Source organism: Phaenicophaeus curvirostris, chromosome Z, assembly GCF_032191515.1.
Source record: "Phaenicophaeus curvirostris isolate KB17595 chromosome Z, BPBGC_Pcur_1.0, whole genome shotgun sequence".
NCBI classification, from domain to species: Eukaryota; Metazoa; Chordata; class Aves; order Cuculiformes; family Cuculidae; genus Phaenicophaeus; species Phaenicophaeus curvirostris.
Genome location: NC_091431.1, coordinates 23,990,839 through 24,003,166, shown reverse-complemented (window position 1 = coordinate 24,003,166; position 12,328 = coordinate 23,990,839). Strand labels below are relative to the sequence as shown.

Genomic DNA, 12,328 nt, shown 5'->3' with positions numbered 1-12,328 from the left:
TTCCCAGCTCTATCAGCTATTTCAATACAGCTTACTTCTTCCTGCAGTGCCTATCTTGCTTATATCTCTAGATGATCATATCTACACAACCTAGCTGTTCTCTCCTTTCAGGCACTGTTGGGTTTAAGTGCTCTGGCAGGACCACCTGGCAGGCATCAGCTACCTGTAAAATTTGAAAGTTTTTTCTAGTTGATGAACCTGTTTATCTTGCTTTCTCAGACAGTCTGAACAATTCTCTGGGTTTTGGTAATTTAAAGGTTGGTCAATATGTTCTACTTAGAGCTCCTTTTGCCTTTGAGCTGGTATTTTATCCTTAAGTGAACTTTGGCATGGTTAAGGCAGAGTTCCCTAATGGGATGCAGAGCCACAGAGCCAAATAACCACGATGAAACGCTGTTGCTTGCTGAGTTACAGGTGAGCAGTGCTACCCTGGCCATCACATTTCACCCAGATACCTATTAATAACCCCTCTCCTGAGAGTTGCCACCAAGAACAGGGTGCTAGGGAAAACGGTCAGAGCGATTTGAAAGGCCACTGCAGAATGTGTGGAGAAGTGCTGCAGAGCTGTAGAGTGCTGCACATGTGCTCTGCAGCGAGCTTATGCAGATGTCTTCACCCGCCTCCGTTCTCATCTGATAGAGGTACCTTTTGAAGAATGGGAGGTTCCTACTTGTGGCTGTACTCAATCATGTAAATCTAGGAGACAGCTTGCAATTTTCTGTGTACTTGAAACAGGTCGGGTAATAAAAGCCCTGGAATCATCACTGGCAAAGGCAAGGTCTGACCATGGGCTGAAATGCAACAGAAATAATTTATTTTATAAGCTAAATTTATTCATCAAATTTGAAATGAGAAAGAAGGGCCTTTTTAACAATTAAGGGGTTTTTTAACATAAGGCAAGCATATTGCATCAATTAGAACCCACACATGATTTAAAGAATCTCCCTCCCAGTTTACAGGTAGAAATCATCTCCTTGGAACTGCAGAAGTGTAAATATTTTGAAAGTAAACAGCTCACTGGTACAGAAACACCACCATCAAATTCAAGGTAAGTCACCAACTCACGAGCCAGAGGTAACAAGTTCCAAATACCCATCACTAGTAAATAATTCCACCACCAAAAATGCAGATAAAATTATACCAGACCAGTTCTGAGCTGAGCTAACCAAGGGATGCCTGGTTTGCAGCTGCTGCCACATGGCTCTTCCCTGGACAAAGGGAAGAGCAGCAGGCTGAGAGGAGAAGCATCGCATTTCTTACTTTAAATGCAAGAAGTTGTGATGCAAAGCTGGAGCACACAAGTGGAGGACTAATCACCATGCTAAGGCACAGAGATGTGAAATAATTAAGCAGCCAGCCTCGGCTACCTCAAATACCAGTGTTGGGGGGAAAAAGACCCAACCAACCCAGTGTATTTTCTTGCTGGTACAAGAAGGAGGCTGCTGAATCTTCACTCGCATTTGGTTTCTTATCTAAGAAGGTCCAAACAGAGGTATCCAAATGCCCTTCAGAATTGATATAGCCGCTTCTCACTTTTTTTTTTATTTCTACTGATCCATGTCAGATCTATTTCCCCCCGCCCTTAATCTGTCTGGCTTGCACTCTTGCCTTTCAGTTCACAAAATGGCTCTTTCTTTTGCCCCTTAAGAGAGGCCTTTCTACATATCCGATTTGCTTCCTTTCTTGGTACTGTTTCTATAGAATCTAGCTTTCTCAAGGAGCTAATTTTACCCACAATGCAGACTCCTGAAATGCAGTGAGAGTTATCTTGAGAGTTTTTATCCTAAGGCTTTCTTCTTGAGAAAAAAATCCATCAAGTTACACATGTAGTTTTCTGCTCAGTGTATGCAAAATTTCACTTATGCACATTTAACTCCAACGAGCATCTTGTTATCACAGGGGTAAAGAAAACCACAGAAAAGAGAGGAAAATCAAATGATATAGTATTAGAACAATTCAAAGTGTAGACTTCGAATTATTATAATTTATTGTATATTTCCCCAAAAGGGAAGCTGGAAAGCAGCAGACTGTGGTCTTAGATTTGGCAAAACTCCAAATTAATATAGGTTAAGTGGAATGGAAAACTAAGAAGCATGGTATAGTCTAGACATAGTACTTATAGTGTTGAATAAAATTACTCTTCATCATTTATACCAGCTGCTGCTTAAACTTCCTGCTAATGAGAACGTGATAACTCTTAACATGCTTGTATCCCCCTAATTACATCCCCTTTCTTCTAATCTACCATGCTCTTATACGTAAATATTGTGCAGTAGTGCAGGACTACATCATGAAATATGGAATGGAGTGCTTTGGTTTTAGCACTTCACTTTTTTGACATGATTTTCCACTGCTTGCTCAGTGATGGTTTCATCTTCTTCAATACTTCTTTTAACCTTCTGCCCCACCAGATCGAAGATGGCTTCTGGAGGATATCCCTTAGGCTCTCCCACCTTCACTGTCAGCATGTCAAGTGTCAGTACTGTACCTTCAGGAATTGTGACTTTTGCCACAACAGACTTTCCCAGCTACAGTGGAAAAAATACAAGAAAAACATTTAAGTGAAACACATTCCTAGGCTTAGTATACAACAAAAGGCTAAAAAATACTCATAATTACTTGGGAACAGGTTGTGTGGAACTGCACTTCCCATTACTTCTTATTCCAAATGAAGGCTGAATTAGCTTTGACACCTTCATTGTGACTAGTCTGCTGGGAACATCCAGATCCCTTCTGAAACTGGATAATGGCTTACTGGAATTTTTCAGAATCAGAATGGAGGGAATCTGATTAGGCAGACTAGCATTCTAGCTTAGTGTAAAAGCATTTTGTATGCAGTCAGAGAGACCTATAACTCCTTTTGCTATTAACGAATAATTAACTTTGTACTCAGCACTGTTGAGGCCACACCTCAAACCCGCTGTTCAGTTTTGGGCCTCTTACTCCAAGGAAGACACTGAGGTCCTTGAGCTTGTGCAAAGAAGGGCAACGAAGCTACTGAAGGGTCTGGAGAACAAGTTTTATGAAGGGCAACTGAAGGAACTAGGGCTGTTTGGTCTGGAGAAGACGAGGCTCAGGGGAGACCTTTTTGCTCTTTACAGCTACCTGAAAGGAGGTTGTGGTGAGGTTGGTGTTAGTCCTTTTCCCAAATAATAAGTGAAAGGACAAGAGGAAACAGCCTCAAGTTGTGCCAGTGAAGGCTTAGATTGGATATTAGGAAGTATTACTTCTCCAAAAAAGTTGTCAACCATTGGAAGAGGCTGCTCAGGGAAGTGGTTGAGTCACCACCCCTCCAAGTGTAGATGTGATGCTTAGGGACATGGTTTTAGTGGTGGACTTAGCAGTGTTAGGCTAATAGTTGGACTCTGATCTTAAGTCTTTTCCAGTCTAAGTGATTCTATGATTCTCTCAACTTTGTTAACCACTGGATGATATATATAAAACTCCACAGAAAATGACAGGTCTACACTAACATTACAGCGACCTAAACAAACATTGTGCATGCTGCTACTTAGCAGCAAATTTTGAGTGCAGAGGCGGAAACATTGCTGCAACTTGCTTTTCTGAATATAGAGCTATTAGCCATAGGTCTCTAAATGAGTTTCAGCTATACATAAAACAAAAGCAAAAGTTACCTTTTCCTTGCAAGCCATTTCACAGGGCAAGAGTTGTTTGACTGGAGAGCCCATTGCTTTTTCCACAGTACGGATGGCTTTCACTAACTCTGCCAGTTCATTTGGCTCCAGGGATGCTTGGTGGTCACTACCTTTCCATGTTTTGTCGAGAGTCACATGGCGTTCCACTACTTTAGCACCCATAGCAACAGCTGCCACTGAAATGGCTATGCCAGTTTCATGCCCCGAATAGCCAATGGGGATATCAGGAAAAGCTGACTGATATGCCTGGAATCATAACAGAGTTGGTCTGAATTACCAAGGTAGCAATTTCAAAGACAAAGCAAATTTAACACTGATAATTACAATAAAAATCATGGACAAATACTGTGTCACAAAACAAGCAGTAGATTATGGTGAGAATGATTTTTCTTTCTATTGAACAAGTCACTCTGCATTACTGACCATCATTTTTTTAAGAATTTCACTATGATTATCAACACTGACAAGGAAAAGGAGGTACGTTCTATTCTACAACTTCTGTGACACTTTCCCTTTTAATTTAGTTTACTCTTCAAGATTTTCTAAGCCTGTATCACTGTATGTTACAGTAATAAAACAGTGCTCTATTTTCACCTAAGAACCCAGTGGACTGGTTAAACTGTATCCAAAGCACATTTTGTTCAACCCCATATTTAAAATCTGAAGCAATCCTTTCAACCATAGATAGGGGACAGCCACTCAGTCCTAAACACAATTAAATGCAGCCATATCCCATTCTCCTAAAGAGAACACATTACATATGCATAAAGCTAGTCAAGTGTTTGAATGCTGGCCAGTTTGGTAACATTCTCTTGCATCAGCTATCAGGCATACTCAAATATTTTTAGTGAAGGAAAATATAGAAGAGCCTAATGCATTTCGTGAAGCTTACCGCTCTGCCGCCGCCGTTCTCGGTGGTTATTTGAGGGGGGAAAAGGGGATTTTTCTGGCCTCGGCTGCTCGGAGATGGGGGATGACCTGAGATGCTGCTCCGAGGGAGCTCGGTGCTGCCTGGATTGAGTTGGGGCTGATCTGGGGCTGTTTCTGGACAGGAGGTTGGGGGCGAAGTGGTACAAGTTCAGGGAGGTGGTTGGGTCACCTTCCTGGAGGTGTTTAAAAGATGGCTGGATGAGGTGCTGAGGGAGATGGTTTAGTAATTGGTAGGAATGGTTGGACTCGATGATCCTGTGGGTCTTTCTAACATAGTGATTCTGTGATTCTGTGATTTTCTTCACTGCTCTGATATTCACAATAAGTGTTTTTAACAAAGTTTCTGGTCTACCCCTTGTTTATTAGAATTACATTCTCAATTCCGTGCACTTTAATGGTAACAGTCTAATTTGTCTTTGCCCTACAAAGCACGGGGTTAACCTGCTAACCATGTGTCATATTTTCTTATAATTGTGAATACTGCAGTAATATCTTTTTATCAGATTCGTCAAAGCTGAGTTATCGTAGAAGAGGATCCAATAGGTATCTTTAGTTTAACATTTGCATGAATTACAGGAACATGATACATCATACAGCTTCTCAGAAGCAAATTCCAGCATGCCTAAGATCGTGAAATATAACTCAAAGTGCTTTAGCACTTCTCTGGTGCCCTACCCAAAGCCCGCACTAGGTTATTCACTGACCGATATAACACGGAGATTGACATCCTCTGGCTGAAGTGGGTATGCACTGGTACACTGTAGGAAGCAGAAGTTTGGATTGATGGGCTTCACAATCTGATAAACCTGATGCATTGTGTCCATCGACTGCATCCCGCTGGAAATCACCATTGGGCGACCTAGCCATCAGAAAACATGCACATATTTTGTCCTAGGTCTACAAGAAAACTATGCAAGATTAAATTCAATTCTTGAAGCAAATTAATGTAGCAGAAAAAGAAGCTGGGTGAACCCTTCCCCCCATCCCCTGCCATGTTTGATTTTTTTAGTTTATTTTTCAAAATCAACTGGAGGTAAGATCTACTAACCAATGTTCTGAAAAACAATGATGTTTATCAAGACAGCTCAAAAAGAAAATGCTTACCCTTCTTTGCAGTCTTTTCCAAATATGGAAAATTGTTTGTATCTCCTGATCCTACTTTGAAAAACGGAACATCCAGTTCATGTAGAAATTCCACAGCCATCTGCAAGGAAATCACTGCATTTTAACAAAATACTTCATCTGGATCAAAGATAAAGAACTACCATGCTGGGAAATAAACAGCCCTGCAAAGCAGCAAATTCAAAGCTTAAGTAAATAGGTTGTATATGTAGCCATAGCTAGTCAAGTCAGATGTAGGTATACCTGCTTAGTACAGGTGAGTTCCACTGCTCTTCTAATTTCAAGATGAGACTGCAGACCAGACCACAGCATTCTTGCTTTTTATTTGGCACTACTAGAGAAAATTACTATATGCAGAGAAGTAGGCAAATTTCAAGAAGAAACATACTGAAGATATGTAAGCAGTCTTCCTGCAAGTCAGAAATACTAAACCACAAACAAGGTGTTTAAAACTACAGGTAGTTTCGCTGAAAAGATCTGTTACCCTGAAAGACTGCCTGAGTATACTAAATAAGCACCAGAAAAAAGTGCCAAAGAGAGAAATGCAAAATGGCTTTGCTTCTAGGACAGATACCAGAAAATAAATATAAAATATGCCAGAGAAAATCCTCAAAACAATTTGTTCAAATGTTTCATAGAATCATAGAATCACCAGGTTGGAAGAGACCCACCAGATCATCGAGTCCAACCATTCCTATCAAACACTAAACCATGCCCCTTAGCACCTCATCCACACGTGCCTTAAACACCTCCAGGGAAGGCGACTCAACCACCTCCCTGGGCAGCCTGTTTCAGTGCCCAATAACCCTTTCTGTGAAAAATTTTTTCCTAATGTCCAGCCTGAACCTCCCCTGGCAGAGCTCGAGGCCATTCCCTCTTGTCCTGTCCCCTGTCACTTGGGAGAAGAGGCCATCACCCTCCTCTCCACAACCTCCTTTCAGGTAGTTGTAGAGAGCAATGAGGTCTCCCCTCAGCCTCCTCTTCTCCAGGCTAAACAACCCCAGCTCTCTCAGCCGCTCCTCATAAGACCTGCTCTCCAGCCCCTTCACCAGCTTTGTTGCTCTTCTCTGGACTCGCTCCAGAGCCTCAACATCCTTCTTGTGGGGAGAGGCCCAGAACTGAACACAGGATTCGAGGTGCAGTCTCACTGGTGCCGAGTACAGAGGGAGAATAACCTCCCTGGACCTGCTGGTCACACCGTTTCTGGTACAAGCCAAGATGCCATTGGCCTTCTTGGCCACCTGGGCACACTGCTGGCTCATGTTCAGTCGCTGTCAACCAACACCCCCAGGTCCTTCTCCTCCAGGCAGCTTTCTAGACAGACTTCTCCTAGTCTGTAGCACTGCACAGGGTTGTGCCCTGTTGATGGAGCATCATGGAATCAAACACAGAGCTCAATATGATCAGCGAGTGTTCAATTTATTGAGCTTAGCTGTTTCTTTATAAACCCTTTTCGGTTACATAACTGGGTGCCCACGAGGGTATCTACAGTGTATTATTGGATAAAGGTAACTGTCCATAAAGCTATTACTAACATATTATTTGCTAAACTACCGTGCATGTTAAAAAACCAAGTTACACTAAAATTAATTATGTTGATAGTTCTCTTTGATTGTTTTTCTTTCAGCTGATACTCGTTCCCACTGAACTTGTTGCTGTATTCCTTTCAGCTGGCCTATGTTTATCTTTTGGCTTTGTGTTTCAAGGCCTTGTTAGACTTGTTCAGTCTCACAGCATCCAGGCCTTGTTATCTGTAAAATGTTCCCACAGTGCCCCAAGTGCAGGACCCGGCATTTGGCCTTGTTAAACCTCATGCCGTTGGACTCAGCCCAGAGGTCCAGCCTGTTCAGATCCCTTTGCAGAGCCTCCCGACCCTCCAGCAGATCGACACTTCCACCCAGCTTAGTGTCGTCCGCAAACTTGCTCAGGGTGCACTCGATGCCTTCATCCAGATCATTGATGAAGACATTGAGCAGGGCTGGACCCAGCACTGAGCCCTGGGGAACCCCACTTGTCACTGGCCTCCAGCTGGATTTCACACCATTTCCCACCACTCTCTGGGCCCGGCCATCCAACCAGTTTTCCACCCAGGAGAGTGTGCGCCTGTCCAGGCCAGAGGCTGACAGGTTCTGAAGCAGAATGCTGTTTATTATACTATGCCTTCTAAAAAATGTGTGCTGCATTGAAGACAATTAAGGAAGTATTGGAAGCTCCAAGAAAATCAGTATGGTATTGCACCAGTAAGTAGCCTCAAAATTAATACTTTTAAGGAAGAAAATCATAAACCTATCACAGGCAAAATACAATTAAATCATCCACTCACATCCAGGGGAAGCAATTAGTCACCTAACTTTGTTCCTCTTCAATCACCCACAAACACTTTTAATTTCTTCAGCTCATTACTTGTTGCAGTCCAACTTATTTAGTACCAGAGAAAAAGTGCTTACATCCAAAACAGAATTACATCTTCACTCCCATTTTTTCTGTTGTAATTATGATGCAGATGCAGTGTCTTGTACCTCGGATACATAACATCTCTTTAACATAGTTTATTCACTAAGGTGTATTGCGCATGAATACAAGACAATGAATACACTGTATTAATCTAATCTGAGGAGATTGCACAAAATGAAATATGACAGATACACCTCATATCAAAGATCCCTCTTCATTAAATATCTCTTAAAACTGGAAGCTCTTCTGTAAGAGATTAAAGGAACAGGAAGTAATCTCAAGTAACAGGGATGACATTAAAGGGAGTGGTTCAACAGGATCCTGTTTTGTCTCCAGTACACCCTGGAGCAGAGTAGATAAAGGAATTACTCACAGCCTTTATATTTACTTTACACATCACTTAATTGATTTTCTCATATAGTTAAACACACAATCTAACTTCTTTGACATAGCTGGAGTTTCAGAGATTACGTTAAATTTACAGACTTTTATGTATTCTCAAGGATTTATTACATGCCAATGCAATGTTTGCCCCAAGATCCAAACCTATGTCTTGCAGAAATGCCAACAGAAATCTTAGGAGCTGTGCAAAAAAACCCAGGTGCAAACACATATCTCTACTGTTAGCTGATGAGGCCACACACAAAGAAACACTGAAAAAGAGGGATCCCAGAGGCGGAAAGTGATCCCAGCTGCTGCATATGAAAGGTGCTCTGCATTGCACTATGGCCTTTAGAAGCTGGAGTTTTTAACTTCAAAGAGAGTATTTCCCCCTCAAAAGTCACATGTGTCCTTAAGAACACAAATACAGAAGTCTAAGACTACTGGCTTTAATTACTCGTGTCTTAATGTAATAGGTAGTGTTCATTCAGCAGGTGTCCTAGACAAAAAAAGAAATACCACAATATCCTCTTTTCACAGATCTGTTTCTGAGTCTATGGCATCGGGCTATGGCAACACATGCAGAAAACCTTTTTGGCCTGTTGGACATCTGAAGTAAGTTTTTGTGGTATCTGGTGCTCAAATCATCTCAGCTGAGCACAGCAATTCAAGGATTTTGGTCAACAGGACAGGAAGTTGATAGAAGCAGTGAGAATGACCAGAGGGCTAGAAAAAGTAGTATAAAAAGGTTGAAGGAATTGAAATTACTTAGTCCACAGAACACAAAACCAGAAAGACATGTAATAATGGTGTCAAATACAGATAAAAAAATATGACAAAAGATATTAAGCCGATATAAAGAATTCCCTCTAATGGTAATGAGAGTGAGGCATTGTACAGATCACCTTAAAACATTAAATAAATCCCTTCATTGTCCCATCCTGGATAATGTTATTCGCAGAAAGACAGGGGCATTGCTTATGCTTGCCTTATGCAAGAGTGCCTAGCTTACTTCTGGAGGATGTCTTTCAGTTTGGTTCTCTGTATTTTCTAGGCTCAGAGAAAAGTAAAACAATCTGTAATCTCTGGTCTGTCTTGAGGTTTACCTGTTACCTGATCTTTCCAGTTTACACTTTTCCACTGAACACTCATTTGTTAGTACTGTAACTGAAGTAATTTTGAGATAGGATACATGCAAGAGTTAAAGTATACTTCTCTTAAGCTGAACAGCGTTAGATGAGCTTCATGTAGTTTAGATGGCTGACTGTTCAGGAGCTCACTGACAAAAATCAGTAAAAGCTTCAGGAGTAACAGGGCAAGATGGGAGACCCTCTCCATGAGATTAGTAAAAGAAAAAGGAATATAAGCATTTCAGCTGCTTAGAAACACCAACTGGGGTCTAGTAAACAGAGAAAAGCATTACAAAAAAAAAAAAAAAAGGAAAACATAGGGGTTAAGTTGAGAAAGGAATCTGATTTAAAGACAGAGGTAGGTCTGAAATTCTTTAAACCAGTATACCAGACACCATTGGATCACGGTGAGACTGGTCTTGATCTAAACTCTCAAAGTCTTGGTTATTTGTGAGTAGGAGAGACCCCCTGTAAATGGGTGTACAGCTACAGAGACACTCATGGGACCTGGTGGCCTGGAAAACCTCTATGGTATTTGTCCAAAAATAATAACAATTGTTTATGGAGTTCAGCTGAGGCCTTGTATCTCATATGATTTACTGCACACCAATACCACAGCACGTATGCCAGGTCTTCCAAAACGTTCAGCCATCTACTCAACCACTGTAGAGGAAAAAGTGAACTGTCAGAAGTACAACTACTGTAGTTTCCTCATTTAGAAATTCAACATCCACACGTATTTAGTATTCTTTTGGTGCAAGAACTATTGTACCTACGTAATAACAAATGCAAAACAAGAGCCAGGCTTTGGCCGTTATCACAGTATGATTTACATACCTCATCCATGCCAGAAGCTGTGAAGAAAATGCCAATCTCTTCTGCGTATTTCTTGAGCTCTCTGTATTGGTCGTGACTAAACTCCAAGTGGCGCTTGTGCTCCCCATAGGTCTTTGCCCAGGAATGTTTAGACGTATAAGGCCTTTCTAAGGCTTTCTTGTTGAATTTGTACTCCAGTTCACTCTTCTGGAATTTAGCACAGTCTGCTCCGCAGTTCTGCAAAACAAAGTGGTGCACACTGCGCAGAAATGCAAGTGAAAATGCACTCAGGATCCTAAGTTTGAACACAAGGATTGTGAAACCAATATATGACACTTGCAATATAGTTTTGCCATTATCATCATAGCAACTACAGGAATTGTTTGAGGATCTGCACACGTGTGTCCTTTTGTTTCAAAATGCCTGTATACTTAGTAGAGCAGCAGTCTAGAAATCAATTGTATTAAAACACAAAACTGAACTGCCTTTTGCTATGCATGCCACTCATTTGAGGAACTGATTTCTACAGTGCTTTCTAACCTCAGCTGTCATATGATAACTTCACATGAAAGCAACTGACAGACTCCTGTAGAACTAGGAGCACAAATTCGATATTTCTTTGAAGTGACACAAATGGCGAAATTCTCACTGCACTATTCTGCATTTATACCACAGTCACAGGTCTGAACACATTATACCACAGCTACTCCTTCAGTGATGATATCCTGTTTCTAACACAGGTATAGCCAATGTATGCAATGCCACATTTTACAGCAGTTTAGCTGTCTTACTGGATGACGTGTTACCTCAAAAAGACCCAACACAATTAAGTTAAACTGGAGGTTCAGCAGTTACTTGATTCTTCCCATGTTCACAATTATCTCATGACACAACTGAGGGACTCCTGCCCACCTCGGGAAGCGCAGTGAATGAGGCAGGGGCTTCCTAAAAGTGAAGGTGACACAGGTGAGCTGTAAGAAAGTGCTGGCTTTGCTGGCCCTCACCACGACTGTCTCCTAGCATCACGCCCTCCCCAGCTCCTGTTGAAGACCTGGGGCTCCTGCACCCATTGCTGCCCAGCTGAAAAGGAAGTGTAGAAGAAGAAAGTGGAGAAGAAGGAAGGCGATGAGGAAGCAACGAGGAAGGCAAGAAGGGAAAGAGGAGGAAGGCGAGGAGGAAGGCGAGGAGGAAGGCGAGGAGGAAGGCGAGGAGGAAGGCGAGGAGGAAGGCGAGGAGGAAGGCGAGGAGGAAGGCGAGGAGGAAGGCGAGGAGGAAGGCGAGGAGGAAGGCGAGGAGGAAGGCGAGAAGGAAGGCGAGGAGGGGGCGAGGAGGAAGGTAAGGAGGGGGCAAGAAGGAAAAGAGAAGGAGGTGAAGAGGAAGGCGAGGCGGAAGCGGAGGACGAAGGGGAGGAAGGAGGGAAGAGGGAGAGGAGGCAGAAGCCGGAGAGGCGGCGCCCCGCGCGCACCTTAGCCATGTGGATCATGCGCTTGGCGATGTCCAGGTCTCCCTGGTGGTTCTGCCCGATCTCGGCGATGATGAAGCAGGGCTGCTCGCCGCCCACGCGGCGCCCGGGGCACAGCTCGAACTCCCGCGACATGATGGCTCCCCGGCCGCCCGCAGACGCGCGCCCCGACGCGCCCCCGCCCAGCGCGCGCACCCCCCGCCCCGCCCCGTGCAGCCGCAGCCAATCCGCGCCGCGCCGGGAGGGGCGGAGGGCGGTGCCTCCCCGCGCGGCCGCCAGGGGGCGCCGGGGAGCGGAATCAGAGAGCGGTGTCGGGGGGAAGGGACCTTCAAGCCCCTCCAGTTCCAACCGACCCCGCCCAGACCAGGCTGCCCAAA

The 12,328-nt window shown here is 43.3% G+C and overlaps 1 protein-coding gene across 1 annotated transcript; it reads right to left on the bottom strand.

Moving 5' to 3' along the window:
• Window positions 1-811: 811 nt before the first annotated feature.
• NANS (N-acetylneuraminate synthase) lies at window positions 812-12,124 on the bottom strand. The gene is made up of 6 exons (XM_069879991.1): window positions 11,955-12,124; window positions 10,511-10,726; window positions 5,691-5,790; window positions 5,291-5,445; window positions 3,636-3,902; window positions 812-2,528 (listed from the first exon to the last, which is right to left on the bottom strand). Exons 1-6 carry the CDS (start codon window positions 12,084-12,086, stop codon window positions 2,319-2,321), a joined length of 1,080 nt encoding a protein of 359 aa, XP_069736092.1. The 5' UTR covers window positions 12,087-12,124; the 3' UTR covers window positions 812-2,318.
• Window positions 12,125-12,328: the final 204 nt, after the last annotated feature.